The sequence below is a fragment of the Dermacentor silvarum genome, chromosome 6, assembly GCF_013339745.2.
Source record: "Dermacentor silvarum isolate Dsil-2018 chromosome 6, BIME_Dsil_1.4, whole genome shotgun sequence".
Classification (NCBI taxonomy): domain Eukaryota; kingdom Metazoa; phylum Arthropoda; class Arachnida; order Ixodida; family Ixodidae; genus Dermacentor; species Dermacentor silvarum.
The window spans coordinates 62,896,752-62,914,274 of NC_051159.1; the positions used below are offsets into that span (position 1 = coordinate 62,896,752).

General features: G+C 46.3%; 2 protein-coding genes across 2 annotated transcripts in view; both read right to left on the bottom strand.

The window, feature by feature from the left end:
* The window catches only part of LOC119455526 (uncharacterized), a 582,670-nt gene that overhangs the window by 238,097 nt on the left and 327,050 nt on the right, over positions 1–17,523 (bottom strand). The gene's annotated exons all lie outside the window — the stretch shown is intronic.
* Positions 16,114–17,319, bottom strand: LOC119455529 (V-type proton ATPase subunit F-like). The gene is made up of 5 exons (XM_037716932.2): positions 17,132–17,319; positions 16,781–16,862; positions 16,629–16,711; positions 16,436–16,558; positions 16,114–16,280 (listed from the first exon to the last, which is right to left on the bottom strand). The coding sequence occupies exons 1-5, from the start codon at positions 17,171–17,173 to the stop codon at positions 16,251–16,253; spliced, it is 360 nt and encodes a 119-aa protein (XP_037572860.1). The 5' UTR covers positions 17,174–17,319; the 3' UTR covers positions 16,114–16,250.

The window sequence follows — 17,523 nt, forward strand, 5'->3', positions numbered from 1 at the left end:
AACGCTATCACGCTAAAAGTGAGGCATTGCACCCACCTGCGTGCCACACACCTTTGCCACACTCGCCTTTGACTCGCACGGAACACCTCCATCGCACCTTCTCGCGCTCTCTTCTGTTTCCCTTCCTCGTCAGTACCGTTGGACTCACGTTTTGGAAGACCAGAAAAGAGATCGAAGAAAGGCGCACGAGGCTGGCGGTGCGGCAGCTTGCTTTTTCTTTTTAACGCGACGCTCGCGCTTTGTCGTTGAAGTTAATCTGCGGCGTGTGCAAAGTCATCCCACTGCGGACGATGCTATCAGCCTCGGTGGCGGAATGGAAGTGAAAGCTTCGCAGGTTTCGTTTCGTGCCATCGATGTAAAGATATCATCGACGCGGCACGAAAGCGTATCTTTGGTCGCGGACTCCCAAATTAAAAAAAAATGATTTTTCCTCATGAAATTCTTTCATTTTTTCGGTTGCACAATAGTGCGAAACGTTTTACAGCCCCTTTTGTGCAAGAAAAATATGTCAGTGACTGTACTTATTTGCATAAAAGTCCAATTTCAATATGACAAAGTAAAGTGCTAATTTTACCAACTTCGTTATTTCTAAGTTTAGTTATAATGTTTTGGAAACATTGTTAAGTAAAAAATTGCTATATGGGATGGCGCTCTGCTACCTTGAAATAGCTTTGACAGGGCCTTGAAATTCTTTGAATATCCTTGAATTTCTGTTTCTAAGACCTGTACGAACCCTGTTACAGTACAGGTGATTGCTGGAGTCACACCAGCTAGGTGTAACAAGTCACACATGCGATGACAGCGTACTAATCTCATAACAGTTGTTTCAAATGGGAGAGAGAGAGAAACGAGAAGGGAAAGGTAGGGAGGTTAACCAAGGACGTGCCCGGTTGGCTACCCTAAGCTTGGGGAGAGGGACGGGGGAAGAATAGATAAGGAGCAAGAATATAAATAATCATAAAGAGTCAGTCATTCACACAGTCAGTCGCAGAGGAAGGTCCACACTCACAAGCGTTCACACAGTCCAGTGTCCTTCAAGAAGTGAAGAAGAGCTTTTGTGGCCTTTCGCATGCAAGAATGCGTAGGCCATGATCCCAGAATCTTTTCCTCTGACAGCACTCTGCTATCTAACATGCTGAGTTGAGCTTGAAGAATCCGCGTTGGGTGTCAAAAGCTGGGCAGTGACACAGAAGGTGCTCTAGCGTCTCATCGCACCCGCACGAATTGCATGCCGCACTGTTAGTCATTCCTATTAGGAATGAATAGGAATTTGTAAACGCGACGCCCAACCACATGCGACACACTAAAGTTGCTTCGCTACGAGAGAGTCCAGGTGGAAAATGGTGGTGGTGGTGTTTCAAATGGGGAGAACTACAATTCTTCTAAGGTGGCGTAGTGGAGATAACCTTTTATTGGCAATGCACAAAACATTGGTAATGATAGCGATTGGTGATAAGTAAATGTGTGATGATGACTTGTGAAACAAGTGATAAGCTGAAATTTGCTAACATCTTAATTAATGACCTTAGGGTGTATGTTGCTGAATGGAAGCTGGTCAGTTTTCTAGGCATTTACACTTAGTAGGAATCCTAATACCAATAGCAGTTTTGTGATAAGCTCTCAGAAAGACCTTATTTTTCTATAAAGACCCTCTCGCTCATTGTCAGAAAACACTAAGTGGAACACTTGTGTGTGCTATAACAAAGTTTGAAAGCAAATATATATTGAAACTGGTGCTAGCTTCAAGACTCTTATTAGATGAATGTGTGTCAAACATTGACCAGCTTAAATTGTGTAAATGGAATGTGAACCTAAACGATTAATCAAAATGTTGGCAACAATTAATTAGCTATCATTAATTATCACATATTTACCAATGCTCATGACCTTTAATGGATTGTTGCAAAGAAAATAAAATGCCTCCACTGTGCTGTCTAAAGAAGTTTGGTTTTCTGTTTACAGAGGTGTTCAAGTAGTGAAGTTCTCCAGTAGGTTGATAATAGCATATTGGAAAAATATAAGCATTGAATAAACAGGTTAAGCCTGGCGAATTCTTTATTTTCTAAATAGCACAGGGAAATCAAGTAGGAAAAAAATGCAGCAGATCCAACAAGTTGGAATCTATATACAACAAAGCTTTGTGTGAGTGCATAAAGAGTCGAAACAAGAGCATGCACATACTCATGTAGCACTTTTCGAATCCATTCTATCTGCAAGAAGCGTTTTATCCCTCATTACGGTACAGCCGCAGATGCGTGAAGCCGAGCTTTCTGGTTCTTTTTTTTTTCTTTCCCCCACACGGCCGGCGCCGTGGATGCGAGCACCACGGCGCCGGCGCTGGTGGTGCTGCAATGAACCCAGCGGCACGTGTGCTCTGCTGTGATTGGTTGGCCTATTCGGCAAAGGAACAGCCAGGCCGCAGCACCCACGGTCACAAAACCCGGCGGGGTTTGCAAAGAAAAGCTTCACATTGAAATTTGTTCAGTTTTACTGGCTTTATATAAAAGCACTTTATGGATCATGCATGACGACAGAATGTGCACAATGAAATGCAAATCGCCAGCTGTTCGTTTTTTGTAAAGCCTGGCATACACACAGATAAAAACTATATCAGAATACAAATTGAAGCCACGAAAACAAGTTATAATGAATAGTGAATGAAATGTCGCAAAGAGCTATCAGTACGAAATGTTCTCAATAGTTCCACCAGAAAATTATATGTTCCACAATACATTTAATGGATTAGGAATTCAAGCATTACACAAAGAAATTGTACAGAATCTCGCATGTAGTGTGCGCAAATTATTTGCCGACATGTACAATGCCAAAAGAGCAATTAATGGGACTAGTTGGTTCATTTTGATTTCGTGAATAACGCGCTGACTTCATTTGAGCACTGCTTGAAAAAACAAGACTGAAACACAAGTTGACAGGACAAAGCTCATGTCCTTGTTCTGTCAACTTGTGTTTCCCTCTTGTTCTTCATGTAATGCTTTTAACCCTTTATTGACCAGTGTCTACATACAGGCAATGTACCAGAAAAAAAAAAAATTTCCCCTGCCGAGTTACATAAAGAAACGTGGGAGCAGCCTGCTGCACGCTGAGTCGTGTACCTCAGGACTTTCATTAAAGTTTTACATCCATACATCCATCCATCCCTGCTGAGTTTCGATGTTGAGTACGAAGTTTCTGGCTAAATGTCTTCGGCCCACACAGCATGGCAGGCAGCAAGGGTCATTTGTTGGTTTGGAGCAGGCGTACTATTCTGGACGTTGTGAAATACCGCCATACAGAATTTGATAATGGCGGTACAGTGGAATCTCGATGATACGATCACGGCTAACACGAATTTCCGGATAATACGAATTTTTCTGTGGTCCCGGCCGAGCCCCATTACTTTGCAACGTGCTAGAGAACGGTTGTTACGAATCGATTTTCGACCCGCGTCGGTTAATACGAATAAACGCCGCCCCATCGACGGCCGTGAAAGAGAACAGCGCGCAGTCACGCGCTTTCTCCCTTTCTCTTTTGGTACGGAGGCGCGGACGTGGAGCCCGCGACTGGGCGCGAAGAGTTTGAAGCGGTGGCGCTTTTGTTGATTTTCCTGTGTGGGGAAGCGCGGCCGCCGCAGCGAGCGAAGGGTCGTGCGGTCTATCGCTTCAACGGAAACTGAGCGGCGTAAGCAGAGCGCATACCAAGGTCAGAGCCGTGTGGAGATCGCTTTCAAGATACGGTGTGCGCGACAACACCGACAGAGGGCACAGGCGCAAAGTACAAGAACGGATTTGTTGGCAGAGTAGAAGCTGCCCCCCCCCCCTTCTTTCCCTCCCGCGCTGCCTTCCTCCTTTCGCGCGGGAGATTGCGTCACCAGTTGCTGCCGCAGCACAGCGTAGCCCCCCCCCTTCCCTCCCATACCCCCACGGCCTTTCGCGCGACGCTCGGCTGTGCGTTCACTCTCCGTGAAGGCGCACGTCCCCCGTGCGCTTTCACTTGCGTTTTCACTCACGATTTTATCGCCCTGGGGGCGCTATAACGTAAAATGATTCCAAACTGTTCTGATTCCAATTTCTGCAATCAGCCTCCACGATTGGTCCAAACATTTTCAAGCCACTCCCAACTTCGCCTGTCTGTCACGCGACGTCACGAAAACCGCGATTGCTCCCTATCTGATATAACGTGTACACACTGATTCGGCATGATTAAACCTCACAAAAGAAAAATAATCATTCCTGATTCGACGCCTTTTCACCATTAGCCCTCTGCTATTGGTCCAATGTTTTCTGGCTACGCCCACTTCGCCTCTCTGTCACACGACCTCACAAAACCGCAAAAACTCACCACGTCAAACTGACGTGTACGCGAAAAAAATGCATTAATATGCCGAACAAAACTGAAAATTTTTCTGAATAGCCACAGACTGCCCCGTTCCGAAAGGAATAGAATATGGCTGCCCGCCAATCGCTCAGGCCCTCGCGACTCGCACCTGCCGGTGAGCATGTATTTATTTGCGCATGATAAACGTTTTTGCGTGGCAGTAAAACGTTATCGAGCCCTTTCGGCATGCATACGACATCGCTCTGCCAACTCTTCCTTGCTGAGGATCCGTTTTAGCGGCATTCTTATCCTTCCGTTGCACGCCGCCGCGATTTTCGACCAGCCACCGCAAGCTAAGTAAGGCGAAACAGACCAATCGGAGAAGCCAGCACCACCCTCTTGATGCGGTTATCTATTTTCACTGTGCTGGCTCGGCCCCATCGAAACCCTCTCCAAGGTGCTCCTCGCCTCTTGTCAGCCAATTAGATAAGAAAAACCGCTGAGTGTAGACAATGTTATTGGTTTTGAAAGCGAACAAAGGTGACCTCCTATAAAGAAGGAGAGTGTTTGATTGGGTTGTTCAGACAACGCTGCGGGTCACCGCCCGATGCTTGCGTCGGTGGTTACGTAAATTTGACATCAGGAGTTTGGAATCAAAAAAGTTTGGAATCATTTTACGTTATAGCGCCCTTGGACTCGTGCTCCACGTCTCCGCATCGCCCTCGTTGATCTCCTCTCCCATTGTTGGGCGCGCCTCGTTGAGAAGCGTGCTCGCTACCACCCTTGTCGGCGAGATTTTTCCGCAGAAACCGGATTATAACCGTTATTTTGTCTCACGCGGCTGCACTCTAAGCGGTATGCGTATACATGGAGTTCTATTGGAGGGTAAACGGGAGTCGGAAAAGGCCGCGTTGTAGCCAGTTCTGCACTATAAACGGTTACGTTATAAGTGGTCTATACTGTAAATGCTCTTTACGTGCATGTGCCTGAGTGAGTTCACCTCTGACACTTTAATTTAGCTAGTTTTAATTGTGTTTCAATCATACGAATTTCGGCTAATACGAATATTTTTCGTAACCTCGTGAGATTCGTTTTATCGAGATTCTACTGTATTTTGAGCCAATCAGAGGCTGCTGTGGGCCTCTCTGATTGGCTCAAAATGCTGCAACCACCAAATTCATAAACATGGCGGAATTTGATGAATGTTACCCCAAGAACACAGGACGAGGAAGAAGTTTGGCATGCAACTCGCTTTCTTTTGAAGGGACGGTCGGAAGAGACAGACCGATGCAGGATCTCCGGCTGCAGTCATGTCACACACATGATGTAAAGCAAATGCATGCCTATTCACATATTACGAGAGCTCACTGTACAAATTGCAAACGAAGACATAGGTGGCTTGGGATGAAGCCACTTCCAGGTTTCTGCCATGGCGATTGATAGAAAAGCTTCTGCAAAATATTTCAAATGCGTTGTGAGATAACGGTTAGGTTGCAAGTCTCTTCTTAATTGTCCCGAGCCAAAGTGCCACAACGATGGTCTCAAGTCATGATGATGAATATGTACAGATGAGAAGATGAAGCATAAATATAATGCTCACACTAATCCCCCCCGCGCGAGCTGCCGGCCCGGCTGTGGCTTAGACTGGAAACGAACGGCGAACGAAGGGTTTGAGACGAGAAACGTGGACTATCTCGGAACCATGGCAATGCCTGTCAGGAGATACCTCAACTGGAGTGACCAGGTAGTTCACTGGGGAGGTTTGGGCAGTAACAATGTAGGGTCCAAGGAAATGCGATTGGAACTTGTCGCACAATCCAAGAGTACGAATAGGTGTCCAGAGGAGCACTTCATCGCCAGGGAAAAAGGTGATGTCACGGTGTGAGCTGTCTTAACACTGCTTGCGGTCTTGCTGGCTACCTTCAGTATTGAGGCGAGCACATTGTCGACAATCGGCAAGTCGAGCCACAAACTGTTCAGGTATAGTTGCTGTCGTGTTAGTGGGGGCCTTGAAGAAGGAGGTGTCGATGGTGAACGTTGACGAACGACCAGAAACGAGGTAGAAAGGGGAGTACCCAGTAGTTCGTTGAACCGCGGTGTTATGAGCAAACGTCACGAATAAAATTGTGTCCCAGTTGTTGTGGCTTGGTTTGATGCACATCGATATCATGTCCATCAGTGTGCGATGGAATTGCTCTGTTAACCCATTTGTTTGGGGATGGTAGGCAGATGTCTTATGAACAGTGGCAGAAACTCTCAATACGTCTTCAAGTATTGTAGACAGAAAATCCTTGCCGCAATCACTCAGCAGGACGCAAGGTGCACCATGACTCAACATAGTGGCTTGCAGAGGTACTGGGATCGATACCCAACACCTCCACCACTTGTGAGACAACGGTTAGGTCACAAGTCTCTTCTTTATTGTCCCGAGCCAAAGCCCCACAACGATGTTCTCAAGTCGTGATGATGAGTATGTACAGATGAGAAGATGAAGCGTAAATATAAGGCTCACAGCGTAAGCATTTCTATGCCTACCCAACGAGGGAAAACATCCTTCCGGCCCTCACGTAAGGCGAGCGCTTTCAAGATAGGGCCCACAGCAGCGAGTGAATTGACCTTCGTGCTGCCTCTCGCTTCAACGCGAACTAAGCAGCGAGAACACAGCGCACATGAAGCTATCGATCGGCACTCGGCGCACTCTGCCCCCATCGCAAAATCGCTTTCAAGATATGGGCCGCGCCATATGCAACCGCCGCTGGAGTACGGTTGATCACGGTCCATAATCACGGTTTATAATAGTTCGATGCGAATGGATAAGGAGCTAAAGAGCAATAACGGCTTATAATATGATCGGAACGTCATCAGCTGGCGCTGCCACCTGCAGTAGTTTACTTGTGTCTTCAATTCACTTTGCCCCGCCGTCCGCAGCAGTTTTTGTCGCCACAGCGCTGTCGTTTTACTGGTCGGATCAAGTTCCATAACATTGATAATGACACGTACCAGGCTGCGTGGAGATGAGCAAGTGGCACAATGCTTACGCATACTTAGACAACTCCCAAGTTGCGGCGTGAATTATTTAATGCTGTTAAAGCTGGAGGAGAAACGTCCAAAGTCTGCAGAAACCTCTGCGCCGTTGCCTAGCAGCAACGAAGCCACAGCTGCGCACCACCTGGCCCAACGTTACTAGACTAGCTTCAGTTGTAAAAATCGGCAGCGTTGTGCGGAACCGCCACTTGCCCTCATGACGCTGCATGGCGCACCCAACTAAAGCCCCTCAATATTGAGGGGCTTTACACCCAGCTTCACTGCCCCACTAGCCGTCTACGCAAACTGGCCCAGACGAAACATGCTGTGCAGCGTTGGTGTATTCTGTGGTTGGTTGTTGACGGCGGATTTCAGGAAGCATGTCATCCGCGAAACTGTCGCCTTCGCCGCGTTTGTTATGGATATTAGCAGGCGATGCCGACGTGCTGCGTTCCTGGCTGCACAAGCGGCTATCGAACGATGACGACAGTTCGGTGCGCTGCCACAGAACACCCCATACAGCGCCGCTTCTTGTGTGCTCCCAGCAATGCGACACTTCGCTCGGCGTTCAACAGAGCGATTCCTCGTGCCGACCGGGAACTCTCTGCGAGATCCATGGTGTGTGATATACACTTTCAGGAGCAGGACATCTTAAAGTGTATATTATCAATGGACAGACGGTTGAGGTGCCACGAGACAAGTGGACACTTGCCGAGGGTGCGGTGCCGAAAGTGTTTCTGAACGTTCCCTCGGACCTGTCGAACCAGCCGGGAGAAAAAAAAAACGCAAACGAAGACAGATGTTTGGTGACCTATTCTGGGCGATCTTAGAAGAGCTGTCAGAGAATACGCTGAGTCGTGTTGTGTGCCCCTTGCACTTTCAGGAACTGTGTGCACGCATCATTAAATTTTAGGCTATTTGTTTCCCTGCATAGCGTTCGCAAAAGCTCGCCTAGCAATGACGTCACTGTGCACAGCTGCGCCTCGCATCACCTTGCCATAGCCAATCAATAGCTAATCGATAATCGATCAATAAATAAATACTGGAAAATGCTGGGGATGACTTGGTAGTGCTCAGTCTAGCCCAAATACGTGGCCAATACCTTGCAATATTGATTAGCCAATCAATAGCTAATCGATCATTAATCAATAAATTCCGGGAAAATGCTGGGGATGACTTGGTAGTGCTTAATCTAGCCCAAATATGTAGCCAATACGTACCTTGCACTAGCCAATCGATCACTAATCAATAAATTTCGGAAAATGCTGGTGATTACTTAATTGGTAGTGCTTAGCCTAGCCCAAATACGTGGCCAATACCTTGCGATATCCAATCAATAGCTAATCGATCATTAATCAATAAATTCTGGGAAGATGCTGGGGATGACTTGGTAGTGCTTAGTCTAGCCCAAATATGTAGCCAATACCTTGCACTAGCCAATCGATCATTAATCAATAAATTCCAGAAAATGCTGATGACGACTTGGTAGTGCTTAGCCTAGCCCAAATACGTGGCCAATACCTTGCAATAGCCAACCGATAGCAAATCAATAGGTAATTGATAATCAATAAATGCCAGAAAAGCATAAACCGTAAGGCCAGGACCAGCTAGGTGCCAATCAGCTCCGCTGTTTCTTTAGCCTTGTGCCACTTGTGCAAGCTATGGATGGATGTAAAACTTTATGAACGTCCTGAGGTACGCGACTCAGCGCGCAGCGGGCCGCTCCCACGTGCAAGCTATGCTAATTTTTATTTAGTCACGCGCATGCATACACGCATACCGTGCAGGAACCTTGCATAAAAATGCATTTTTATGCAAGGTTCCTGGAGCAGCGGCGGGGATACAGTCTTGAAGAAAAGGCAGCGAGGAAACGGGCCAAGCTGCTGTACGTGGAGTTGGTTTCCACGTAGGCCCAAATTATTTGCCTAGATTATGTCCCTTCTGACTGTTTGTCTTAGCTATATATAGGGGCATAGAGTTTTTTTTTTTTTTACTTCGTTGTCTTTAATAAAGCATTCATTGGTTTACAAGAAAGTTGCACTGTAATTTTTGTGGATAATAAACTTGGTCTCACTAGCTGGCGTATACCTGCCCCAGACCAAAGTGTTAATTAAGCAAGTAAAATCAGCGAGGAAACGTGCCAAGCTGCTGTAAGGGAAAAGTAAACTGCATGAATGGTTTAGGCGGTAGAAAGAAACACGACACTTAAGAACGCAGCTTCTCCACTTCGTCGTATGTGTTTCTTCCTATCGTTCCCTTCTTTCAGTATGAATCAACTAGCCCGATATATCTTATTGCTGTAGGTGGATACTGATTTCGCATGGTATCACTAATTCGGACTAGGGAGAACGCCAGCGAGCGTGAAACACGCGCAAGCTGCCCGTCTGCACGAGCTCAAGGCTGCGGCGAGGCATCAGCAGTTGAGCGCGATTAGGGAGCCTACATGCAAGCGCTTGCATGTAGGCTCCCTAGAGCACAATGGAACGGCGCCGCCATCTGGCGACTGCCAAAGGAGTGGCGACAGCGGTGGTAAGCGCCGCCGCTGTCGTCATTCCAGGCCCCTGCGTTCCCCTTCATCTCGGTATCAGACATGACGCTACATACCGTATTTATTAACAGCAAAGCTGTTTAAGTCAGCCTTAAATAGTGGCTCGTGATGCATATAAAGAAATTATGAAGAAATAAAAGAAAATAAACTTTCTTACCGAGGCAGGAATCGAACCCGCGTACTCGCGGTCCCAAGGCGAGCGGCGTAACAGCTATAGGCTATACAACCACTTGTTTTTTTCTTTATTGCAATACAGTTAAACCTGCTTATAACGAACCTCTATATAACAAATTCCTGGATATAACGAAGTTTTTCTATTCCCCGCCATTACTCCATAGAAGCACATGTATTTGAGACCTCTACGTAACGAAGTGGCAGCGGGAGACCCCCTCGATATAACGAATTTCCCCTCCGACAACCTAGAGATTTCGCCCCAAAATTTTGTCATTTTTGCGCGAGCAGCAACCGGAAGCACCTTCTCTGCCGCGACGGAATGCGAAGCGAGCGCACGTGTGCGTGCGTGCGTGTGCGAGGCGGGCCTGCATCCCTCAACCCGGCGATCTTGCCGCCGTGGGCGTGACCTTTCCCCTTCTCTTCATTCAAACCTGATCCTGCCGCTTGCTGCAGCTGGCCTAGCTCGCCAAGCCGGCACTCTCTCCTTTTCCAGTTGATGTTGCCGACGCGCTGGTACACGCTGTGACACATCACACTCGATGAGCGCGGACACGCGCCGTCAAACGCTGGCGGCGGGTGGAAGCGCCGCGGGAGAAGCGAGCGAAGTGACCTTCGTGCTGTTGTCTATTCGCTTCAACGCAACTGAGCGCCGAGAACACACAGCACGCACAAAGCTACGAGACTCTGTCCCAACGCAGATCGCTTTCAAGATACGGCCCGGACCGCGCGCCGCCGCGCAGTTGATGCCAGAGTACAGTACAACGCCGCCCCCTTATCCCTCCCCCTCGCTCCCTTGCTGGTGCCTCGAGCGCAACAGAAGGCGCGCTTTTGGCGCTGAGCCGTGCTCCCTCAAGGGCTCCAGAAGATAGCGCCAACCTTTCCTTTCCAAATGAACCACTTAGTAGGCGCGCTTCCTCCCTGCTTTTCTTGCGCGCGCGAGATTTAAGGCGCATTCACACTTGCGACTAGGCGAGGTCGCGCGACCGATTGCGACTGGCGACCAGAAAGCTACTCAAAACGAACGATGTTCACACTTACAAATGCGACCGACGAGTCGCTAAACCGAAATGTATCACGATATGCCGCTCACGTCTGCTTGAAATGTCATCGCCGCATAAAATAAGCGCCTGCGTATACGGACGTCCTGTTCCTTCGCATCTGATTGGTTCAGCTGTTCTGCGACTGCGGTCGCGCGACTGAAAAATCGAGCAGTGAGCGACTGGCCCGAAACGGTCGCATTTCGAGAAAAGCGACCATTTGCGACTACTTGCGAGTGGTCGCTTTGAGACCAACTTGGTCGCGCGACCTCGCCTAGTCGCAAGTGTAAATGGGCCCTTAGACGCGGTCGTTGGCTCCCCTCGCACGTTTTCACTCGCACATACAGCATACGGCGCACGGCGCCTGCGTTATCGCCCTTGGACTTTATGCGAGATATATGAGCCAAAACCAATTTTAAGGCCACAAGGTGTCATAGACACCATCTTCGTATAGCAAATACGGATCTCAAGGGCCATACTTTTGCTGGCGGAAACCGAAAATACGTCATAGTTGTCGCCCCCGGCACTTTGGGCGATGCACTTTCGTCAAGGCCACCAAGCCAAGCGACATGAAAAGTCAAAATGGCCGCTCGGGCCGGCGCGGGCGAATGTAAATGCGCTGCCGGGACCGGCCGAAAACGAACAGCCGGGAAAACGCAGCCCCTGGGAACGTAACAGCGGGGTTCTACTGTAACACTACGACGCCATCGAGACGCTCGCTCTTCGTTTCCGATGCCTCGCGCTTGTGCGAAACGACACGCGTCCACGCATCCGGTACCTGGTGTGACATTCCAAGGATGAGTGCTTCGACGAAAACGGAAAACGGGTGCGCGTTACTATTGAGGGCACGTTATAGTCGAGTTTATACGGTAAACGTTTCTTTTTCGAATTTTCGTGCCGAACTGCATATAACGAAATCCTCTTTATAACAAAGTTTTTCGGGAATTTGTCAATTTCTTTATATCCAGGTTTAACTGTATTTAACAACACATCCACCAGCCTGTGTAGGGCTAGTTGCATTAACTTATGAACTTTCAACTGTGTAAAGGCATCAATATTTGAAGTACTTCCTCTTCAGTGCCTTTGGGTTTCAGCACATCTCCGAGTTTCGTGACATTCTCAACAAAATGGGCGTTAACTGATCATGCTTGGGGATCAGCATTTTGGAAATCCATACATGACCTCCATATGCTATAAAGACCGAGAAGCATAAATATACCATAGGGGATGCCATTTCCTTGAACAGGGAGAAATCTTATGCCATGCGCATCTATTGGAAGATTCTTCTGCAGTGTCCTTTGAAGGACATCCCAATAGAAGACAGCGTTCAAACAGTCAATGAAAACATGCTCCACTGTCCCTGGTTTCCTGCACAAAAGACAATTAACTCCCCACGGCACAAAGATGCCTCGTCGTTCGAGCCAAGTTTTTACTGGCAGGGTATCCGTGTGAAGTTTAAAGAAAAACGTTTTGACCCCTGCAGAGACTAACATGTTTTTGACACGTTTCAGAACATTGTTTCCTAAATTTTTTTGATAGATCGATTTATACATAGGGACCGAAAAGACTCTGTCTGCCAGATCCCTTAGGAGGCGCTTCCTGGGCACATTGCTTAAGTACTCAATAAAAAATCTGCCAATGAGAAACTTATAGGATACAACCTCGCATAGGTAACGAGATACCCTATACGGACTGTTTTCAATGGTGGAGACTACAAATTCTGGTATGGCTCCTGTAAGCATTAGTTGAACGTATGTACGGATAAAAGGATCTTGCTGATCTCTTAAGAACAAAAAACCTCTTGGTCACCTGTTTTAAGAACAAGTGACTTAATCCCAAACCCCATCCCCTGACCTTATGAAAAAGATTAGTCCGCAATGTTCGCTCGTACTTAAAATCTCACACAAATGTTGCAAAGAGTCTATGAAATCTCGGGATATTGGTTCTTGCGCAATATAGCACTTGGAGGACATACCATATTTAAAGCTACTAAGAAAACGTTACATATGTTGGCTCACGCAAATATTGAGAAATCTCGCCCCTTCCAGCCTAACGTTTTTGTTTGCAATTCATCCGTTCTCTGCATCTAATACTGTGCATTTCCTCTGTACCTATCTAACGGGACACCCAGGTATGCGTTGGGTACTGTGCTCCACTGCATGTTCTCAAAGACCGTTGGTGACTGAGGCCATGCACCATGCCATAATACCAAACTCTTGTTCCTGTTCAACAGGCTACCATTTTGGTCACAGAAACTCTGCGTGATCTGCAGCGCCGCAGTCATGCTTTTCCTGTCGGTGCATGTTGATTGCAACATTATTCGCGTGGGCCAGGACTTGTAAGGGCATCCAATTGCAGTCTAAACCTTCTGCAGCCTAAAACCTTCTAAACTATCACTGTTAATTATTTTTCTACATAGGGGTTCTAAAAACAAAGCAAACAACAATGGTAACACAGGACATCCCTACCTTACAGACTAATCGTCAATGCACTGTGCAAGCTCTCCATTCACAACCAGACTTGTCGTACAGTTTTTATATGCCATTCGAACACCCTTCGCATAATATAAACCCAAGCCAACATGCTCTAATATTTTAAAAAGAATGTCATGACACACCCTATTAAAGTGTGGGTGTTGTTTATGAAATTCTCTTGACGCGCGGCAAGTCCAACATTAGACATTTGGGACACTGCATTAATGACCAGCTGAGGGAGCACGCTAACAGCATTGGTAAAGCGGATGGTGTGCATCTTCCTCCGCATTGCAAAGCTGCCTACGCATGCCTGGTTTTGAGTAAGCCAAGATTGTAGGCAAGAGCACAGATAAAATTGTGAGGGAATTATTCGAGGCGCTTATCAGAAAGAAAGGGTCAACTTGTGTTAGTGACACATCGATTACATCATTTTTCGTCGGAAATGTGCTTTCTCGATAGGAAGATTTCATGATGCTAAGTTCCTACGTCACACATTCTCCGAGCGGTGCATGCATGGAAGCCTTCATTTTTGTATGTCTGCTATTAAACAGTTGGTAGTTAGTGCTTCTCTGTGTCTCCTGTTTCTTCCCGTTCCCCTGCTTCATGTTATACTTTATGCCAGGAATAATATATAGTAATACCTTAGATATTATCGCTGCATATCTGTAAACCATGTGAAGCTAGTGTAGAATGTGAGCTGCTTTTACACCAAACTTCTTTTTTCAGAAACATGGAAAGTTTTTGATGAAGGAAGTGGCTGCATTATCTGTTGCCGTTCTAAGCTGTGTTACTGGGGCCAACCTAGCAATAAGGCGTTTCAATAAGGGGTCTTATCAAGTGAGGGTAGAGCATGTGGTACATGTTCAACAACGGAAACGTGCAGATGCACAAGGATGAATTTAACCCTTTAATTCCCAAAATTTTTCCTAAAAAACAGCAAAAATTGATTTTGATTCCCTCGAGGGTTGGCATGTAGCATGCTCGTTAAAAAAATATACGAGCGATATGTGTATCTGCCATCGAGTACAAGGAATAGAAATTCCTTGGGCTCAATGAAGACAGTGAATGACCAACCATGTTTCACCCTCTAACTGGTAGCTCAAAAATATTGTCGACCTAACAAAAGCACCTGCAAGAACTAGACAAATCCAAAAATTAGTGTGTGCCTTTCAATTTACTTTTATCGATGTACCAGCCCAACAGTGGTATTCACCAAAATGTCGAGCGTGAGCAGCAGCAGATGTACTGGTCACAAAACTTGGAAGGCTTCGTCGTTACCTTCTTAGCACCCGTTGGGGTCATAATCTCGCTAATGTGAAAAATTTTTTCCCCTTTTTAAGCAAGCTCTTATTTCTTAACTCCATAAAGGTATATCTCACGAACACACATTGACCTTGCCAAAGCAAGTGCCAGAGACCGGTTTTGGACCATACATTTTCCTTTCACCACTTGGCCAAAAATAAATTTGACCTACTGTATCTCGCTTAGTTCTTAGAGAAACCGTTTAATATTTTAACTGGTAAGTATTTGAGCTAACTAAAGAAGGACTAAAGCAATAAAACCACTCTAGGTCGTCTTTCTTATCTTGCCAGTTAAAGGGTTAAAGAGAAACTGTTTTTCTCACAATACACAAAAGTCTTCAACAATGTTCTTTCAACGCATGACAGTGAAACAAACGTAAACTACAAAATAATATGCACGAGCACCAAAACTCGGGAGTAGCTAGGCGTTGGGATTAGCAGATGAGCAAGACTCATTCATGGCAAATGAAGCAACGAAAACTGCGGCGTGGACGAGTAGCCCTTGGTGATATTGGTACAAATTCGTAGGATGAGCCCAGCTTGGGCTCTTGGGGGTTAAAAGCGAATCAACATGGACATGTTGGACATTTGCCAGTGTATCGAGTAGGTTTGCCAGGTGCTTTTGCTGTGGCATTATACTTTCCGGCCACAAACGGCAGCTCCCTTTTGTCAGCGTTTAGTTTGCAACTTATTTACACTTATAACAAAAGTGACCACTGTCACTATGTTTCAAACATTCGTTGACATTGTTCCACTTTATAATTACAGCAGGCGTGCCAATAACGCTTGTGGAAACTTGCAATACCGAACAAGCAATTATGGCACGCAAGCTTTTCCATGTGTACACGCTGGGTGTTTGATATTGGCTGCAATAGTTCGCTTGAGTGGGTAAATGAAACATAGTGATGAAACAGGCCAAAATTTCAGTAGAGAGATGTTCATTTGTGAGTTTGAAATTTCTTGAACAGCCAACCAACCATGTGAGCTCATCTCTCCCATTCCTTTGCATCTGTCGTGCCCACCTCAAGAGCCGAGTCCAACCATAACCGGCACTGTTAAAAGAGGTGTTCGAGAGTTCTTTGAAAATTTTGTACTGCCCAGTTCTTTCACATGCACCAGCATGTAAGTACACAGACGTTTTGGAGTGCAACAGTGTTCAGCAGTAGAATGGCATAATTTTGCATGTCTAAAGTTCTGTGTAACCTACCTGCTTTAGTTAGGATGTGTGCAAAACCAAGGTGGACACTATATTAGACTTTAATACATATAACACTTACAATGACCAAACAAATCCCTACAGGGATGATTTTTTTTCTTTTTTTGGAATGGAGAGGCATCTCTTGATTACAGGAAAGCACAAAAAAAAAAAAAAAGACTGCTACTTGTAATCTTCAGTTGTAAACATCCCCTGAAACAGAAAAAAAAAAAAAAGGGGCAATGTTTTACCCAATTTTGTCTCTGCCTGGTGGGACAGTTCAATAAGTCACCATACTGATTTAAAGGCTCTATTTTAATGAACCAGAACGGCTGCAATGTCCAGTACCAGCACAGTTCAATACCAACCTTTGCTCGCCGCAGGATGGAGTCCTTGGTCGGGTCGTAGGGTTGATCTTTGGATGGAATTTCCAGAACTGCTGGTATTGACAGTGTGTGGGAGTCGATGGCATGTCTGATCATTTCAGCGATCTGCACAAAACGTTCACACAAAATGCATTGATTGCAACGTGACAGCGACGAGATATACACACCGACTTACGTTTTGATTTATGAGTATAATATCCACATCTCCGCGCTTAACGAAACTCTTGAAGCACTCTTCTATTTCTGATACACTTGTATCTGAAAACAGGGGATGGGCACAATGATATTGCCCAGAGAAACAGTCGATGCGAATGCAGTCAAACTTACTCTTATCAACAACTTTGAAGTTTGGCTGTCTTTGCTTGTTGATCTCCCCAATTCCTCCGAGAAGAAATCCAACACAGGTGTCCTACAACACAACAACCGTTAGATGGTCGAATGACGAATTTTTACGCAGCATGCAAGGTAGCCAAGCCGTAGATTAATTCGTGGACTTTCATATAAGTACTTTCTTTCCCTATCTTTTAATATTTCTGAACAATTCCCTAAAGTGTGAGTGTGATGTCGGGAGGCGATATACGGCACAGTAGATACTAAACCAAAACGACTACCGACAAGGCTTTAAGGCCTCTTCAAACTTGGAATATACGCACGCGGACCCCAAGTTTGCACACTCACCTCGTCCCCTATAATAGCAATGAGTTTTCCCCTTGCGGCCATGGCTTGCTGTGAGCCGAAAACTACCCTGACGGCACTGGGAACCTCGTAGAGTCACGAGATGTCGAGCAGCTGAGCGGCGAAGTTCGGACCGGACAAGCCCCGCTGGGTGTCTTCAATTTTGTCGTCCAGGGGTGCCGGAGACGCTGCGTACACTTTGGGTACACCAACGCTCATTGGCTGAAGGCAGTCCTAAGCAGTCCGGGACGACAAATCGAAGAGGCCCACTAGATCTGTCAGCCATTCAGGTTAAAACATTTTGTACACTTTCCGTATCCGGTGTTTGTTAACGGTACTTGTTCAGAGCACAACCTGACGTACCACAGTTTCAACTAAAACAATATGTATTGATT

Coding starts and splice junctions, on each gene's coding strand:
- LOC119455529 (XM_037716932.2), bottom strand. CDS start 17,173: ATGGCCGCAAGGGGAAAACTCATTGCTATTATAGGGGACGAG. Junction 16,863..17,131: donor TTGCTATTATAGGGGACGAG/GTGAGTGTGCAA, acceptor GTTGTGTTGTAG/GACACCTGTGTTGGATTTCT. Junction 16,281..16,435: donor CCATCCTGCGGCGAGCAAAG/GTTGGTATTGAA, acceptor TTTCTGTTTCAG/GGGATGTTTACAACTGAAGA.